This window comes from Ylistrum balloti, unplaced genomic scaffold (assembly GCF_031769215.1).
Source record: "Ylistrum balloti isolate Yb309-2 unplaced genomic scaffold, AGI_CSIRO_Ybal_v1 Utg370574, whole genome shotgun sequence".
NCBI lineage: Eukaryota > Metazoa > Mollusca > Bivalvia > Pectinida > Pectinidae > Ylistrum > Ylistrum balloti.
The window spans coordinates 590,682-609,212 of NW_026782359.1; the positions used below are offsets into that span (position 1 = coordinate 590,682).

Sequence of the window (18,531 nt, forward strand, 5' to 3'; positions counted from 1 at the left end):
CCACTGTTTACATTGTAGTACCTGTCTTACAGTCGACACGAAAGTTCATACATAGTACATCTACAACACTCGAACCTACAGCCAGCATTCAACCTGTCCTTCACTTGAACCTACAGCCAGCATTATAACTGCCCTTCACTTGAACCTACAGCCAACATTCTACCTGTCCTTTACTCCAACCTACAGCCAACATTCTACCTGTCCTTAACTCGAACCCACAGCTCAACATTCTACCTGTCCTTAACTCGAACCCACAACTCAACATTCTACCTGTCCGTCACTTGAACCCACAGCCAACAGTATAACACCTATCCCACATTCGGCGTCATTATCTCACATTACTTAACGCGATGTCCTGTCCTATTGATCGAAACGTCACCCAGTACATATTATAAGTATATCGATGAGTTCAGAGCGATACATTCGGTTTCACAACATAGACAAATGTATAGCTATTCGATTTTTTGTTAGCAGCCAAATGATACATGGTAAATTACGCTGACTCATCACTTCTGTATCCGTATATTCCACCAGTGGCAGTCATTGGTCACCGTAAATAAGCAAAACATCACACAGATGCATCCGCGACACTCATTAATTATTGAGACAATAGACAGAGTATTGTGGGTTTTGGCAGGAGATGCACTTCGTATCAGGTACGTTTGGTGTACGTTATTGATGAGTAACTCTGTTGGTTACTTAGATCGGAAGAAAACTTTCGGTCATGTTTTTTAGTGGAAAAGTTAGACAGTACAGCAATGCTCTTCAGCTAATGTACTAAATAGCAATATTTGTCGATTTTGATTTTATGCAGCTAGGCATGGCTTATTTTCAAAAAAGCTCAAGGCATTCGAATAAGATTTGCAGAATTCATGGTATTTTACTCTTCTGTTTGATTTGTGAATTGAAAGTCCGATACGGTTTTCAAGAGTCATAACCGGAAGTTGTTTGTTGGGCAAATAGGGAGGATGATTTATAGAATGTTAAGTCATGAGTGGACATATGCATGTAATAGCAGTAACAAAAACTCAAACATTCAGAAAAGTGAAGTAAAACAATAGGAAAGTCTCTCTGTCGAGGTCACACAGTATTGAATATCGTTCACTTCCGCTCATTTGAATATAGACATTTTTGTTGATGCCACTGCACTTTTCACTGTGCAAAATGTATTTTGGTCAGACATGACTTGGCATCTAACGAACAATAAAACAAGTGTAACTCAGGCGGAAATGGTTTGCACAACATATCGACAGTATCGTGATGGAATGACGTCATTATTGGTGCTGGAGACCAATAATTATTCCCTATGAATCGTAGCTGTGATGAATACGTGGTAGTTTGGCAGCTGGTTCTCTGCAGATAAAGCCGGTTTCATTCGCAATATAAATCATATTGCGACATTTCCTAAGTAAGAAAAAGTACATGTGATCTTGTGGTGAATATTCCTGGCAGCGTGCGTGTTGTATGGACGTACTGACTTTCTGACGGACAAAACAATATACAATGTGAGAGATGTATCCTAAATGTGCACGGAAAAGTATAAACGTTGCATAAGACGTGGATTGGCCTGTTTACAGAGCCAAGTGTCCTTGAACGTACAGACCCCGGCGAGTCATCCTCGGCGTTAAAATGACTTGTGTATAGTGAATCGGTATTAGGACCAAGCGTTTCAGAGCAAGGTAGTGCGTTCTTGACGTCTCCTTCAAAAGGTACAGGTATTTTATAGACAAAGTTTATAATGTGATCGATTTATTGTTGGAAGTGTATTTGATAAAGTGCATGTATGATTATATTGATTTTTCTACTGATTACTTATCGATATATATGTAAGATACTATGTGTATACATATGTATACCCTGTTGTTAACACACGGAACAGTTTGATTCTTTAATCATGGGTAGGTAACATGTACGATTCTGAATCATTACATGAAGCTATGTATTCTAATGTTCTATGGTCCTTTTTATTGTACATTTCGACTGATTCATTTTACTGTCGGGAGCATACAATGTACTTAATTGGTACTTGTAGTTTACCACATTGGTGCATGGTCTCAAACTGTCCAAAAACTTCTAGTTGATTACATTGGTACACGGTCTCAAACTGTCTAGAAACATCTAGTTGATTACATTGGTACACGGTCTCAAACTGTCCAAAAACTTCTAGTTGATTACATTGGTACACGGTCTCAGACTGTCTAAAAACATCTAGTTGATTACATTGGTACACGGTCTCAAACTGTCTAGAAACATCTAGTTGATTACATTGGTACACGGTCTCAAACTGTCTAGAAACATCTAGTTGATTACATTGATACACGGTCTCAAACTGTCTAGAAACATCTAGTTGATTACATTGATACACGGTCTCAAACTGTCTAGAAACATCTAGTTGATTACATTGGTACACGGTCTCAAACTGTCTAGAAACATCTAGTTGATTACATTGGTACACGGTCTCAAACTGTCCAAAAACTTCTAGTTGATTACATTGATACACGGTCTCAAACTGTCTAGAAACATCTAGTTGATTACATTGGTACACGGTCTCAAACTGTCCAAAAACTTCTAGTTGATTACATTGGTACACGGTCTCAAACTGTCCAAAAACTTCTAGTTGATTACATTGGTACACAGTCTCAGACTGTCTAGAAACATCTAGTTGATTACATTGGTACACGGTCTCAAACTGTCCAAAAACTTCTAGTTGATTACATTGGTACACAGTCTCAAACTGTCTAGAAACTTCTAGTTGATTACATTGGTACACGGTCTCAAACTGTCCAAAAACTTCTAGTTGATTACATTGGTACACGGTCTCAAACTGTCTAGAAACATCTAGTTGATTACATTGGTACACGGTCTCAAACTGTCTAGAAACATCTAGTTGATTACATTGGTACACGGTCTCAAACTGTCCAAAAACTTCTAGTTGATTACATTGGTACACGGTCTCAAACTGTCCAAAAACTTCTAGTTGATTACATTGGTACACGGTCTCAAACTGTCTAGAAACATCTAGTTGATTACATTGGTACACGGTCTCAAACTGTCCAAAAACTTCTAGTTGATTACATTGGTACACGGTCTCAAACTGTCTAGAAACTTCTAGTTGATTACATTGGTACACGGTCTCAAACTGTCCAAAAACTTCTAGTTGATTACATTGGTACACGGTCTCAAACTGTCCAAAAACTTCTAGTTGATTACATTGGTACACGGTCTCAAACTGTCCAAAAACTTCTAGTTGATTACATTGGTACACGGTCTCAAACTGTCTAGAAACTTCTAGTTGATTACATTGGTACACGGTCTCAAACTGTCCAAAAACTTCTAGTTGATTACATTGGTACACGGTCTCAGACTGTCTAAAAACATCTAGTTGATTACATTGGTACACGGTCTCAAACTGTCTAGAAACATCTAGTTGATTACATTGGTACACGGTCTCAAACTGTCCAAAAACTTCTAGTTGATTACATTGGTACACGGTCTCAAACTGTCTAGAAACATCTAGTTGATTACATTGGTACACGGTCTCAAACTGTCTAGAAACTTTTAGTTGATTACATTGGTACACGGTCTCAAACTGTCCAAAAACTTCTAGTTGATTACATTGGTACACGGTCTCAAACTGTCCAAAAACATCTAGTTGATTACATTGGTACACGGTCTCAAACTGTCCAAAAACTTCTAGTTGATTACATTGGTACACGGTCTCAAACTGTCTAGAAACTTTTAGTTGATTACATTGGTACACGGTCTCAAACTGTCCAAAAACTTCTAGTTGATTACATTGGTACACGGTCTCAAACTGTCTAGAAACATCTAGTTGATTACATTGGTACACGGTCTCAAACTGTCCAAAAACTTCTAGTTGATTACATTGGTACACGGTCTCAAACTGTCTAGAAACATCTAGTTGATTACATTGGTACATACTTGCAAGGCTTCCGAGCCGTCTAAAACCCTGTAGTTGACTGCATTTGTACATGGTTTTAAGTCGTCCGCATTTGAACGTGGTTTCAAGTCGTTTAGAAACCTGTAGTTGACTGCACTTGTATATGGTTTCAAGCTGGCTAGGAACTTGTAGTTGACTGTATTTGTACATGGTTCCAAGCTGTCTAGAAACCTGAAACTGACTGTATTTGTACATGGTTCCAAGCTGTCTAGAAACCTGAAACTGACTGTATTTGTACATGGTTCCAAGCTGTCTAGAAACCTGAAACTGGCTGTATTTGTACATGGTTCCAAGCTGTCTAGAAACCTGAAATTGGCTGTATTGGTACATGGATTCAGGCCGTCCAGAAGCCTGGAGTTAACTGTATTTCGGTTAAAGCCGTCTAGATACTTGCAGTTGAATACATTGGTAGGTCGTTTTAACCCGTCTACAAACGGTGTTGTTGACTTCAATGGCACTTTGGCTTCAAGCCTTGCTGACATCAGGTAGTGCACTACATTTATACTTTTTTAATGATCTCCGACTAGACTTTTAGACTAAGTAGTTTTTCAGTAACTTTTTGTTTCAGTAGTTGCCATCGGACACGACTTCATTATTCTGCATCTATTGGGCTTGAACTGGACAGACAATTTACTACTAGTATGTAAAGTGTACTGCTTGTATGTATAATGTACACACTAGTGCATTACTTCCGGTGTCTAGTTGGAAGTATTGTCATGCTATGAAAAGTGCTATTAAAAGCGTGTTGGTCCATTATTTTTTTTAACTTTCATATGAAACCGTTTTTGGTAATTTTATCACTTGAAACAGTATCATATTTAAAGTCTCAGTAAATCAGAAAACCTATAACGCCATCCAACAACAATTCATCGCTTCACGTCCAAGCTTCCCAATTGTTGCAAGGAATGAAGCTAGCAGAACTGTATTTTGCATATCGGTGTAATAAAAGTCCAGATTTAGAAAGTATGTGATATTCAGAATTGACCATAATGACAAAATGTTGACTTCCTACATGTACATCCTTCTGGTTGTAGTTACCAATTAGTTATAACCGGAAGTAGATGTTCCGGAGTAGTTTCCGTGTACGTCAGCTGGACACTCCTGTGTGATTTAGTTATGTAGTTTAATAGTGTAGGATTTGGATGCGTCGGTCATTCTAGAAAGAAAATGTTTTAATCCAATAGTGTCACTCCTGATACAATTACAATTAGAGATATGCGAATCGAGGGTGGAAATTGGATTTCAACAACAATAAGCATCAGATTTAGAAACCCAAGAACATTGATTTAAACATATTTTATTTGTACAAAGTATACCAGCTGGATTGGGCACAAGTTTTCTAACTTATATAAAGCCCATTGAAGAACATTGTTGAACTTGGTAATTATGATACTCTGAGATTTGCGGCTCCATATCGATCGCTTCAATCCAAATCCAGATTGTTTTCTACTATAATTGGTTACAAGATTTTTTTCCGAAGCAATTAATTTGAACTAAGTTTATAATATTCTGTAGAACATATGAAAGCTCTCGGAATGAGAAATACGTTGTGCTGATTATATCGACAACGTAGAACGCGTCGAATTATATTTCCGCATTCAAAACTTTATCAAAATACATTTCCTTTTCAAAAAAGACTTTTATCATTTTCTACTTTCACTATAATCTTATCAAGTACCACCAATTTACATTTTTATATTTCGCGTTTACATCACTTTCTCATTAATACAAGAGCAGCTCCAATCAATCCTCGAACACGTAATTATGTAGTATGGATGTCTGAAGCTTCCTAATAGATTTTAACAACATTTTTGTCGGTAGATTTTAGGAACAAAAACTTCAAAGATTTTCAGTTATGAACATTGTTTGATCTATTCACCCCATTTTTAGTTTATAGTCATATTCATACAAGTTTATGTTAGTCATCTGATGGGTTTTTCGCCATGCTTGGGAAGAGCAATAATTTTTAGTTTAAAAGCCGTATTTTAGTGAATTTTGAGGATGGAAGAGTTTTCATTGTTTTTTGTTGTTTTTTTTTTTTATTTTTGTTTTTTTTTCAATTCAAATTTGATAATGTTTAAATATCTAAACATGACAACAACAGGTATATGGCGATCACATATTATTGACAAAAAATTCGAAGCAAAGTTGTCGAAATTTGCCCTTACTCAAAAATTAATTTCATTATTATTTCTTTCTTTTTCGTAGACATTAGTTAAGCGATACATGGAATCTCGATACACTTGTTTACGTCCATACACATAAAGTTGATTATACTATCCAGATTCAATAACATATAGTATTGGTATATAGCGTATAATAAAACTACCGGATGACACACTTCGGTTCTTATACTTAGTATCTAAATTCAATGTTTTACATTTGCTAATCGATCAGTATCAAATGGTTTTGTCGTACATTCTACTGTAACCATCATCAGATGTTACGAATTCCAGCAAAAGTTTTGATGTTGTTTATGACAAGGATGTATTACTTAGCTGAAAAATATGCGATATAACAAGACTAAATTTGTTAATTAAAGCTGCCAATTAGTGACAAAAAACCTTTCCGATTTTAGCAAAATTAAATTGCATATAATGACAGACTCGCCTTACTTGTCCAAGTCCGTAATATAATATAGCTAGTTCATTTAAAAATGTATCCCATATAAAATCTTTAGAAAATTTGTTCTATTTATTAATATTACTATTATTTTTTAACATGGAGTGCGGAGTGGGAGTCTGTGCCTTGTGTAAATCCTTTACTAACTAGACACGCTTTCCACACATCTACACAATTCCGACATTTTTTTCTTCTCCAGTCAGTCGTTAAAACAAAACACATTTTGAAGTAAGAATACTGTTTTTAATTATTAGAACATTGCAGTAACAATTAACGAAATAACGGTAAAACGCGACTGGGACACGAGACAGTTATACACGTTTCGCCGCTTTCAGGTGACTGTTACCTCGGCTGCTTTACTGGGTCACGAGAGCGACACAATCGTTTATACAGCATTTGACGTACATGTTTTCATAGACTTATATAATACCTATTATATAATTCTCAGTGATGTTTTATTAATGCAACTCTATAAGAACCAAAGTTATTGTACTCCATATATGACGTAACGTTGTAATATATATTTGTGTCGTGAGAAATGAATAGAGGGGAGAGAATAAAAAATTTGGAAATGAAACTTGTTTGTTGAGTTTATAACCCCCGGAAACAACAAGGATCATAATGCCACTATAAAGACTCAATTTCACGTCATCATATTAAAAGTCTGTAAGGTTTGAAACTAGTTGTGAGAATCTCGCGTTCAAAGTCCTAAACCTGGACAGAACAAATGCTATTCAGTAAATGATATCATAACATGATTCTTTTCATCTAAATACCACGGAAGAAACAGTGTTCCGTGTTTTGATGATGCTGTACTGAAAGAGATCGATCGCACACTTGAGAACAGAAATCTCAAGGCAATATTAAACAAAATAAAGATGATGACGATGTATCTCACGTGCAATCCATTGCACAGACAATCTGATTGAAATACAGATCTTAATTTACCACTCCATTACTCGTATTTTAATGAACGGAAAGTAATGGAGTGGTAAATTAATATCTGTATTTCAATCAGATTGTTGCACAGAAATATACCAGACCAGACAACATAATATATTCGAAACTCCGATGCCCGGCATGAAGACATGTCCGTACTTTGTTTATTTAACGTCATATTTAATACACAGTGACAGTATTTTAGAAGCAGATCACTCCATTAGCCTATGCTGTAAGTTACAGTTCCAATTATTCAGAAATTGGCAGGTAGATTCATAATTTTCTGAGAATGGATTATTACAGATTTTATAAAAGCATGCCACTGTCAGCTGTTTTTGTGTTACACAAATGCTGTACACATGTACACATACACACATGTGTGGTTCGACCTTCACGAGGGACTTTCCTCTTGTCGAGCAGCTGATCACATGATCATGTGGAATCTCAACACGAGAGCTACGCATGTTGATTGGCCAAAAGATTGTAGCTCTTCTGTGATTGGGTAACTTACACTGGCCTGAAAGTTGTAAACGACCTTGACCCATAAAGGCCGGTGTTTTGTACTCGTACGTATGAGGGGTAGGTCTGTTGCAACCAGAGGCAATGCAGAGAAAAGAAGTCGTTTTCCAGGATACATGTGAATGAAAGGTGGTCTGATTTTGTGTTATTTAAAAGGGTTACATTACGGTGAGTAGGAAATGTTTTGGTTTTATAGATTGAATTTTTGATTTTCGACGGTTACACTCATTTTTCGCTGTTATTGTCGAACAGTGGTGGGATAGGCCTCACTGAGCAGTAATCATTACACACCTTTGGCGAATCGTTTTGGAAAACTTCTTATGATTACTATGAACTCTTGAATTTCTGCTGGGTGTCGTCATTGATATATTGATGATTTATCTTGTTATTAAAATCACGTCTTTTGACTTGAGTTTGCCTAAGGTTTTAGATATTTTTTGCATCATAACCTACAGACACCTGTATCTGGAACATAAACAACAAAAGCAAAATGTCATTCCGCTAGGAGTCTGTGCAAAAGCTGAAGCGAATTCAAAGTCACTTTCCCAGCAATGCTAGATATAACTGCGAAATGATAGCAATGTGTGTTTACGTTATAGAAGAGCAACAAGTTGAATGCATCTTCTCGATAGCAGAGTCGGGGAAGTTAAGATATTTGATTTATATGTCAATTAGTAGAAAATAGAATAATAGCAACTTAACGATCCTCTCTTTAATTAACAAGTAGCATTTGGTATTTAATATAAATATAGCTATCTAGCCCTTGTGTCACAGGTGAGAGGCTAAGGCATAACAAAGAAATGGTTGTTCCTGTTTCCCTTTGCATTTGTTTCTTCCCCAAAATTTGTTATCGCTTATTTCCATGGAAGCACAGCTAATGTCATGATCAGCTTCCATTTTTCTACAAAACTACTAAAACAAAAAAGTATTTGGCACTATCTGTCATAATTTAAAAAAAAAAATTTTAAATGTAGCAGAAAACAAATACTACTATGTTGTAATTATTTAATCAAGTGTTTCTCCAGAAACATTTTCGTAAACAAATACAAGTATGATATACATTTCTTATATATTTCAGATACACTAATGCTGAAATCAGTATTACCTGGTTCTAATTACCTGCTGAAAACCATGCCGGTTGACCTATCAGCATATCTCCTTTCTTCCAGTCCTCCAGCATCAAGCTTTGAGTTCTTGAACTCGGCTTTTGTTACCAGAGGGGATTCATGGAATAGAGGATGTGGTTTTGAATCTAAAACTGAAGACTTGGGTAAATATGACAACACTTCAAATTACCCAAATGAAAATAAAGAGCCTCTCAAGCCAATAATTAACCAAGATAACAGCTTTTGTAGTGAACAGGACTATGAGCCAGATACATGTGACTCCTGCAGTTCCTCGAGGTCAGAATCACCATCACTGGGAAGGACTAAGAAAAAGGTCTCCTTTGCAGACCATAAAGGGCTAGCTTTAGCCACAGTGAAAATCATGACAGAACCTTCCCATATGCCACCTCGTTTGCGACCGGAAATCATCTCTTCCCTTACACAGGGAGCTACAGCAGGTGTGACAGAACAGCCTCCATTGGTCCTACAATTTCAGCAGCCAGCTTCAGACTACCTTGCATTCAGAGATCGCTTAGAACACAGCAATTTGTCTCTGGAAAATGTGATCTTGAGAGATTATAATGTTCTTGGGACAGTCAAAGTGAAAAACATTTCGTTTGAAAAGAATGTATTTGTCAGATGTACATTTGACTCCTGGGAAACCTCTGAAGATATTGTGGCAACTTACGTTCCAAATTCTTCTAAACAAAGTGGAAACCTTTTCGATACTTTCTCTTTTGAAATAGAAGTACCTACCAATTTTGATAGATGTAAAAGCATTCAGTTTGCTGTGTGTTTTGATACAAAGCACCATCAATATTGGGATAGTAATGATGGAAAAAATTATGGAATTGTATCTGCAAACTTTGAAAGTTTAGAAGATGGCTTCCTAAAGATTTCTAACAAACATCACATCAGGAAAGGTGATATTTTACAGAATGTGGACTCTTGGACTAGCTTTGCTTGTTGGAACAAAGTTGACACAAGTGTGCCATATTGGTGAAAGCACCTGTTGGTTGACAATTTTCACCATTGAAACCAAAATTGTGATCAGTAAGACATGCACATGCTTCACACGTGTGATGGTAACTGTTTGGTGATCATGTGATGGTGCTGCAGTCGGTGCATCTTACCCTATAGCACAAGGTTAAAAAATATTTATCCAGACAGGAAAGGTATGGTCAGATCTTGTGAAAGTGGTTGGTTGACTGTATATAAATAGCATTCATTGTATATATACACAGAATGTATATGCATTCAAATTACAACACACAATTTTGTTTCCTTTGTGTAATAACTGCTTTTATGCTGTATATGTAGGATCTTCTCAGAAAACTGATGAGTTTTGAATATTTCCATCAGACACAACAGATAGTACAATGTGTGTAGACCTATACTCTTTACTAAGGTATTGTGATTCAGTGGTAAAAATGACCTAAATTTACGTTTTAAAATGTTGTATGAAAATTTAGTGCCAAAATATGTACACTGTATACAGATTATTGTGAATCATCTAATATTACTTGCCATAGAATTTTGCATGCTACCAATAGGGTGGTTGCCTTGTGGGAAGGGAGATAACTCCAGAAAGAATACAGGACTTGTGAAATTATAATTTAACATTTTCACACTAAGGCATCAAATTTGTGTTGTGTATAATTGATATACTTATATGCACAGTTACTCTAAAGACCGAGTTATATCCTTATTAAATTTCTCAAAAATAATAAATGTCAATTCAGTCAATTAATAGTTACATTAGCTATTATTTATGGTTGTGATGTAATGTTTCTTCAATATGTGTTATTATATACACACATCTAACTCTTTGTTGTAATTATATCATAAAGTGGTTTCTGATATGAAAAAATACACTGTCCTTCAATTTTTGTACACAATTTGGTCTCTTTTTTTTATCAACATATTCAAGTTTGAATTGTGATCTATAATCAGAATGTTATTAGTTACTGTTGTGATCACTCAAATGATTTCCCTGATTTAATACTCTATATACCTATGTATATATATATGCAATTGATCTCTTCTGAGTTTTGCAGTATTAATTTGAAATAAAGGTTTAAGCTTTCAAATCGTACCTACATGTAAGTCATTGAACTCCGATCTAGAGTTAAGAGAGAAGCACTTTTTCCTTAAAAACATTGACATACACTTTCTAGTTTATGTGTTGATGAAGAAACTTGTACAGGATGCACTAGTCGTTTTCAGTCACTGATTTTGTCTCCTTAAATTATGGGTTTTTATTTTGCTGACTTGAAGGAACCTGCATCCTGTCAGCTGAAACCACATGATACTTAGCCTTGCTTCCAACCACTGGTTTTATGATATTACTTCTGTAACCCTCTAGGAATCTCGTACAGTGTGAATAAGTTTTATCAGTTGTAGTTTAAATTACAGGAAAATTAATTCTTTTAAAATTCATGTTTATTTAGTTTTGTACTCGCGTTTAAGATGTACATTGAAATGATTCAGTGTTAGATGTACTTATTTACATGGTAAAGTTTGGCATTCATATTGATTTATTGTATAAATTGTTTAAATTCAAATATGTTCAAACAGGTAATAAAGAAAAACTATGTTTTTCATGTGAATAATTTGATATGCTTGTATTTTTACAAACTAGATTGTACATTTTAATAACTACTTGCACTTAAAAATATCTAATTATATATCTATACATATATATACTTTTGTGATATATTCATTACTCTAGGCTGAAGAAGTGTGTATGCATGCACCACACAGCAAGCCAACTTTAATCTCTTCTTCTAATTTATACAAAAGATCTTTGATATCATATATACTTGAACTCTTTGTGATATTTAAGGTGTGCACTTGACATTGTGCATGTAACAGAATCCCTAGTTAATACCAAAGTAATTAATGTTTGATTTCACATTTAAATAGGGTCCTGAGATCACAGAAACCTGTTGTCTGTGATAAAATGTTTTTTCCTACAAATGATTTATACAAACAATGAGTTTTTGACTCCATTGTTACATTGTTATTATTTGGAGAAGTCAGGCAGATGGCTGGTCTTTGTATCTCTACATGTACTGACCAGAGAGTGATGGCCTCAAATGGGCATGCCGAAGGCGTAGCTTTAGGTCATCAGATTTTTAATTAATGAGAGTGAAAGCAGTTAAAAGCTATTTAATAGTTAGATGATTATCAAAGAGTGTGAGAATGGTCAAAAGAGTCCTCATTGTTACAGGTGTGCATCGTCAGAGAGTGTTCATTAAAAAAACTTAAATTGAAGATGATCTTGTGTTATATTTTTGGTATATCATTGGAAAAGTACAGAAAGCTGTGGCGGAGGTTATCGGGAAACAATTCAGGTGAAACATTTATATCTCATCCACAAGAGCTTCATGAGCCAATGTTAGTTGTATTTGATGGTAATTGGTGTGAACCAATTCAAATGCAAGTTGCATTTTATGATGAGCCAATGCAAGTTCTACTTATTCCCAAGAAGTGTCAATAACATTTAACTAGACCCAGATGAGACAAAAGTCATAGGATGTCGGCTTCCAGATTACCACATGAATGCATTTCAGCTCAAAAAAACTTGCATGAATATGTCGTCCATTTGTCTACTACAGAGCTCGGAACCCCCACCAATTCTGGTCTATAAGACTTTCATGATAATCACCATCTTGAAAATCTTGTTATCATTTCTGCAATTGAACAGAAAGACATTGAGACTGGACTTCACCATCAAATGATTGTTATATGGTCTTCAGATGTTCCTAACCTTGTTAAAGGGAGAGAACTATTCAGCCAGTGTGGCATTTCTAGCCCACCATCATCAGGTGATGGACTCTTCAAATTGCCCTACGTTCATGGTCTGCCCTTCCATCCGTCTGTAAACAATTTTTGCTATTTCTTGAAGTACTTGATGGATCTTTCTTAAATTTCATGTTGGTGTCCCTTGGTCCCTTGTGCCCATTTGATTTGGATCTGATTTGAATAACAAATTGGCAGACAGGCAGCCATCTTGGATTTTGACTTGAAGGTTTGTTATTGCTAATTTTTCAGAAATACTGCATAGATCTTTCTCAAATTTCATGAAAGTTTGTTATTGCTAATTTTTCAGAAACTAAATGGCTTTTGGATTTGGCAGTGAAAGATTTTTCATCTATTTCTACAAGTAATGTTCAAATTTCTTATTATTTAGAGAAAACAGACTGGACTTCACTATGGAATGATTGTTATATGGTCTTCAGATGGTTCTAACCTTGTTATCTTTACTTTTGAAGGGATGGAATTATTAAGCTGGTGTGGCATTATTAGGTCACTATCATCATATGCTGGACTTTTCAAATTGCCCTATGTGCATGGTCTGTCCTTCCATCCGTCCGTAAACAATTCTCGCTATCGCTATTTCTTGAAGTATTTGATGGATCTTACTTAAATTTCATATGTTGGTTTCCCTTGATCCCTAGTTGTGCCCATCGATTTTGAGACTGATCAGGACAAACAAAATGGCTTTTGGATTTGGCAGGGAAAGATTATCATCGCTATTTCTACAAAGGAATGTTCAAAATGTCTGATCAGTAAGAGCAAAAACAGAGAAGAGAAAAGAAGGGAAAAGACCTTACTTTCAAAGAGCAAATAAATACAGAGATAGGACCTGTGCCGCATTCAATGTGACCGCTATCTTGAAATACCGCTATTGCCGGCTCATGAATTGTTGAAAGTAATACAGAGGCATAACACTGATGAAATGTATACAGATAATCATAAACAGGTCTAGGGCAAAACAAAAATCACCATAAACAAGTTTAAGGCCAAACAAAAATCACCATAAACAAGTCTAAGGCCAAACACAAATCATCATAAACAGGTCAAGGGCCAAACACAAATCATCATAAACAAGTCTCGGGCCAAACACAAATCATCATAAACAAGTCTAAGGCCAAACACAAATCACCATAAACAAGTCTAGGGCCAAACACAAATCACCATAAACAAGTCTAGGGCCAAACAAAAATCACCATAAACAAGTCTAGGGCCAAACACAAATCATCATAAACAGGTCTAAGGCCAAACAAAAATCATTATAAACAAGTCTAAGGCAGAACACAAATCATCATAAACAGGTCTCGGGCCAAACACAAATCATCATAAACAAGTCTAGGGCCAAACACAGATCATCATAAACAAGTCTAGGGCCAAACACAAATCATCATAAACAAGTCTCGGGCCAAACACAAATCATCATAAACAGGTCTCGGGCCAAACACAAATCATCATAAACAAGTCTAGGGCCAAACACAAATCATCATAAACAGGTCTAGGGCCAAACACAAATCATCATAAACAGGTCTAGGGCCAAACACAAATCATCATAAACAGGTCTCGGGCCAAACACAAATCATCATAAACAAGTCTAGGGCAAAACAAAAATTGTCATAAACAGGTCTCGGGCCAAACACAAATCATCATAAACAAGTCTAGGGCAAAACAAAAATGTCATAAACAGGTCTAGGGCAAAACAAAAATCATCATAAACAAGTCTAAGGCCATACACAAATCATCATAAACAGGTCTAGGGCCAAACAAAAATCATCATAAACAAGTCTCGGGCCAAACACAAATCATCATAAACAAGTCTAAGGCCAAACACAAATCATCATAAACAGGTCTAGGGCCAAACAAAAATCATCATAAACAGGTCTAGGGCCAAACACAAATCATCATAAACAGGTCTAGGGCCAAACACAAATCATCATAAACAAGTCTAAGGCCAAACACAAATCACCATAAACAGGTCTCGGGCCAAACACAAATCACCATAAACAAGTCTCGGGCCAAACACAAATCACCATAAACAAGTCTCGGGCCAAACACAAATTGTCATAAACAAGTCTAAGGCCAAACACAAATCACCATAAACAAGTCTCGGGCCAAACACAAATCCATAAACAACAAACACAAATCATCATAAACAAGTCTCGGGCCAAACACAAATCATCATAAACAAGTCTAGGGCCAAACACAAATCACCATAAACAAGTCTCGGGCCAAACACAAATCACCATAAACAAGTCTCGGGCCAAACACAAATTGTCATAAACAAGTCTAAGGCCAAACACAAATCATCATAAACAAGTCTCGGGCCAAACACAAATCATCATAAACAGGTCTAGGGCCAAACACAAATCATCATAAACAAGTCTCGGGCCAAACACAGATCATCATAAACAAGTCTAGGGCAAAACACAGATCATCATAAACAGGTCTAGGGCCAAACACAAATCATCATAAACAAGTCTAAGGCCAAACACAGATCATCATAAACAAGTCTAGGGCAAAACACAGATCATCATAAGCAAGTCTAGGGCAAAACACAGATCATCATAAACAGGTCTAGGGCAAAACACAGATCATCATAAGCAAGTCTAGGGCAAGATTTCCTTGTAACTTACGCTATGGTTATAAAGGTGTGCATAAGACGAGATAGAGAAGTGAATGCACATGAAAAACTCAAAATTTTATCTAATCTCTATTTCATTCAAATTTTGTCACTTTCCTGTTGACATTGCAGTTTTCTTGTGTTTTGATAAAAACATGCACACAGAATTATAGATAGCCACAGAACAGATGGAAGGATCACAGGTTGGCAACATATTCCGTCCTTTGACAATATACAAAGTTGGGGGGTGGGGGGAATTGGTTAAAAATATGAGAGATCTCCGGACAAATTCAAATTTACGACGGACGAACGGGCGGACGTTCAGAAGGACAACGCAGTACCATAATACGTTCCGTCTAAATTTTGGGGGCGTATAAAATAATCCTGAATTAACTACAAAAAGTTTGACACCACTGGAGTACTAGTCTCATCAGGTATTTTCATACAAACGGACATGGTAATATTATTTTTAAAAAAATGTACACTGTCTCCCACCATGTAGGGACAGTAATCATTCATGTCTGTCAAAATGTCTTTTACAGCAGGCGTCAGTATGAAATATTGATAACTAATCCATCTAAATATCATAATGTAGACATAATTTAAAGGGACTGAATGGTAATTCAAAACCGTTAAAAATACCATATTTCAGGAATTTAAAGCCGTCGATATTTTGCAATTGCCAATCTGATATCGCTACTGTACAACTTTAATTGAAATTGAGAGAGCCAGTATATTTCAAAAATTAAATCATGGAGCTGCCTCAGATACAGACATACACTGTACAGCTTACACCTCCTTACTGACAGACAGGGCACGATCCTGATCTATACTGATCGATGAACCAAAAAATTACCAGGGACGTGTGATAGGATTATAACGGCTACGTGCCTGATAACAATCCGCACGGTCTTCTATCGTCTTATGGCATGGCGTTTCATTATCCTGAAAAGGCTAAGAGCTATTTAATGTCTTCGAACGGCGAACTGAAAACTGCATGGGAAAGGATATAAAAACAAGTACCGCGATATAGCATTGCGTAATAACAAACGTACATGTATGATATGATCTTTCGATATTATAATGTGGGGACACAACATTTTTTTCGCTCTCGCGCAATGACGAATCATTTCTTGTAATGTCCGTTTCCAATCACCTCTAGATCAGTGATTTTCACTATTTGGTTACACGATAAAAGTAAACCAGACCGGAAAATGTCCCTCTGCATCTAAGTCCATGTTGAAAGATAATTCGTCATGTAAAAGTTCAAATACCGCATGTACTTCATCCATAATAAAGTAGACAGAAGGACAAGCTGATTTCTACATAGTACCAAGAACAGGATAGTGCATTAGACCCTCAATAGTGTCTTTGAATCCAGAGGAAAATACTGAGTTCGAGTTACATATGTTCTTAGGTTCAATAAATAGGATTCTCAATACGATTTGGAACAGGCAGATCTTATCTCAACCCAGTTTAAAATGCATAGAGCAGAAAAGTCAAAAGTTGAAAAAGAAACCTTGCACTTCGTTTTGGTCTTGTCCCACGAATGCTCCACGTCGGGAAACTGATTTAGTAATAAAAGTGCCATTATACAAGTATTGATAAATTTCTAGATTGTTCTTCAGCTACTCTTGTTGGTGTTAATTTTACACTTATACAAGCATTGCTACAATTTCTAAATCGTTCTTCAGCTACTCTTGTTGGTGTTAATTTTTCACTTATACAAGCATTGCTACAATTTCTAAATCGTTCTTCAGCTACTCTTGTTGGTGTTAATTTTTCACTTATACAAGCATTGCTACAATTTCTAAATCGTTCTTCGGCTACTCTTGTTGGTGTTAATTTTTCACTTATACAAGCATTGCTACAATTTCTAAATCGTTCTTCAGCTACTCTTGTTGGTGTTAATTTTTCACTTATACAAGCATTGCTACAATTTCTAAATCGTTCTTCGGCTACTCTTGTTGGTGTTAATTTTTCACTTATACAAGCATTGCTACAATTTCTAAATCGTTCTTCAGCTACTCTAGTTGGTGTTAATTTTTCACTTATACAAGCATTGCTACAATTTCTAAATCGTTCTTCAGCTACTCTTGTTGGTGTTAATTTTTCACTTATACAAGCATTGCTACAATTTCTAAATCGTTCTTCGGCTACTCTTGTTGGTGTTAATTTTTCACTTATACAAGCATTGCTACAATTTCTAAATCGTTCTTCAGCTACTCTTGTTGGTGTTAATTTTTCACTTATACAAGCATTGCTACAATTTCTAAATCGTTCTTCGGCTACTCTTGTTGGTGTTAATTTTTCACTTATACAAGCTTTGCTACAATTTCTAAATCGTTCTTCAGCTACTCTTGTTGGTGTTAATTTTTCACTTATACAAGCATTGCTACAATTTCTAATCGTTCTTCGGCTACTCTTGTTGGTGTTAATTTTTCACTTATACAAGCATTGCTACAATTTCTAAATCGTTCTTCAGCTACTCTAGTTGGTGTTAATTTTTCACTTATACAAACATTGCTACAATTTCTAAATCGTTCTTCAGCTACTCTTCTTGATTTCAATATCACCTTTACATAGACATTGGTACATTTCTCAGTCGTCTTTAGATACTCTTGTTGGTGTTAATTAAGATTTTGCTAACTGTCACTCCCAATTTTTTCCCTCCTTAGAGTGCTTAATCGTGACTCTTCCCGTCAACTTTCTTCGGAAGTAATTTTCCACTGTATTTCCACGATCATCTGACCACACCATTCGTTCCTGGCCCATGGCAGTATCCCAATTATAAACAATTTTGTCAACTAACTTGGCATTCTACATTTTTGCTTCCATCATTGTACGAATTCCTTTACTGTGTTGAACTATTCAGTGAAGGATCCAGGATTTTGAAAAAGAGTGACGCAAAAACATTTGTCTATCAACACGAAAACAACCATTTCACG

General features: G+C 35.9%; 1 protein-coding gene across 2 annotated transcripts; it reads left to right on the forward strand.

Moving 5' to 3' along the window:
- The first annotated feature begins 1,604 nt into the window (after nucleotides 1–1,604).
- LOC132556511 (protein phosphatase 1 regulatory subunit 3B-like) lies at nucleotides 1,605–12,423 on the forward strand. Of its 2 annotated transcripts, none has more exons than XM_060220921.1 (2): nucleotides 1,605–1,709; nucleotides 9,120–12,423. In XM_060220921.1, the coding sequence occupies exon 2, from the start codon at nucleotides 9,128–9,130 to the stop codon at nucleotides 10,148–10,150; it is 1,023 nt and encodes a 340-aa protein (XP_060076904.1). In that variant the 5' UTR covers nucleotides 1,605–1,709; nucleotides 9,120–9,127; the 3' UTR covers nucleotides 10,151–12,423. The 2 variants fall into 2 exon arrangements, with proteins under 2 accessions (XP_060076904.1, XP_060076903.1); XM_060220920.1 differs by lacking the exon at nucleotides 1,605–1,709 and adding an exon at nucleotides 8,083–8,209.
- The last annotated feature ends 6,108 nt before the right edge of the window (nucleotides 12,424–18,531 follow it).

Coding starts and splice junctions, on each gene's coding strand:
- LOC132556511 (XM_060220920.1), top strand. CDS start 8,164: ATGAAAGGTGGTCTGATTTTGTGTTATTTAAAAGGGTTACATTACG. Junction 8,210..9,119: donor TTTAAAAGGGTTACATTACG/GTGAGTAGGAAA, acceptor TATATATTTCAG/ATACACTAATGCTGAAATCA.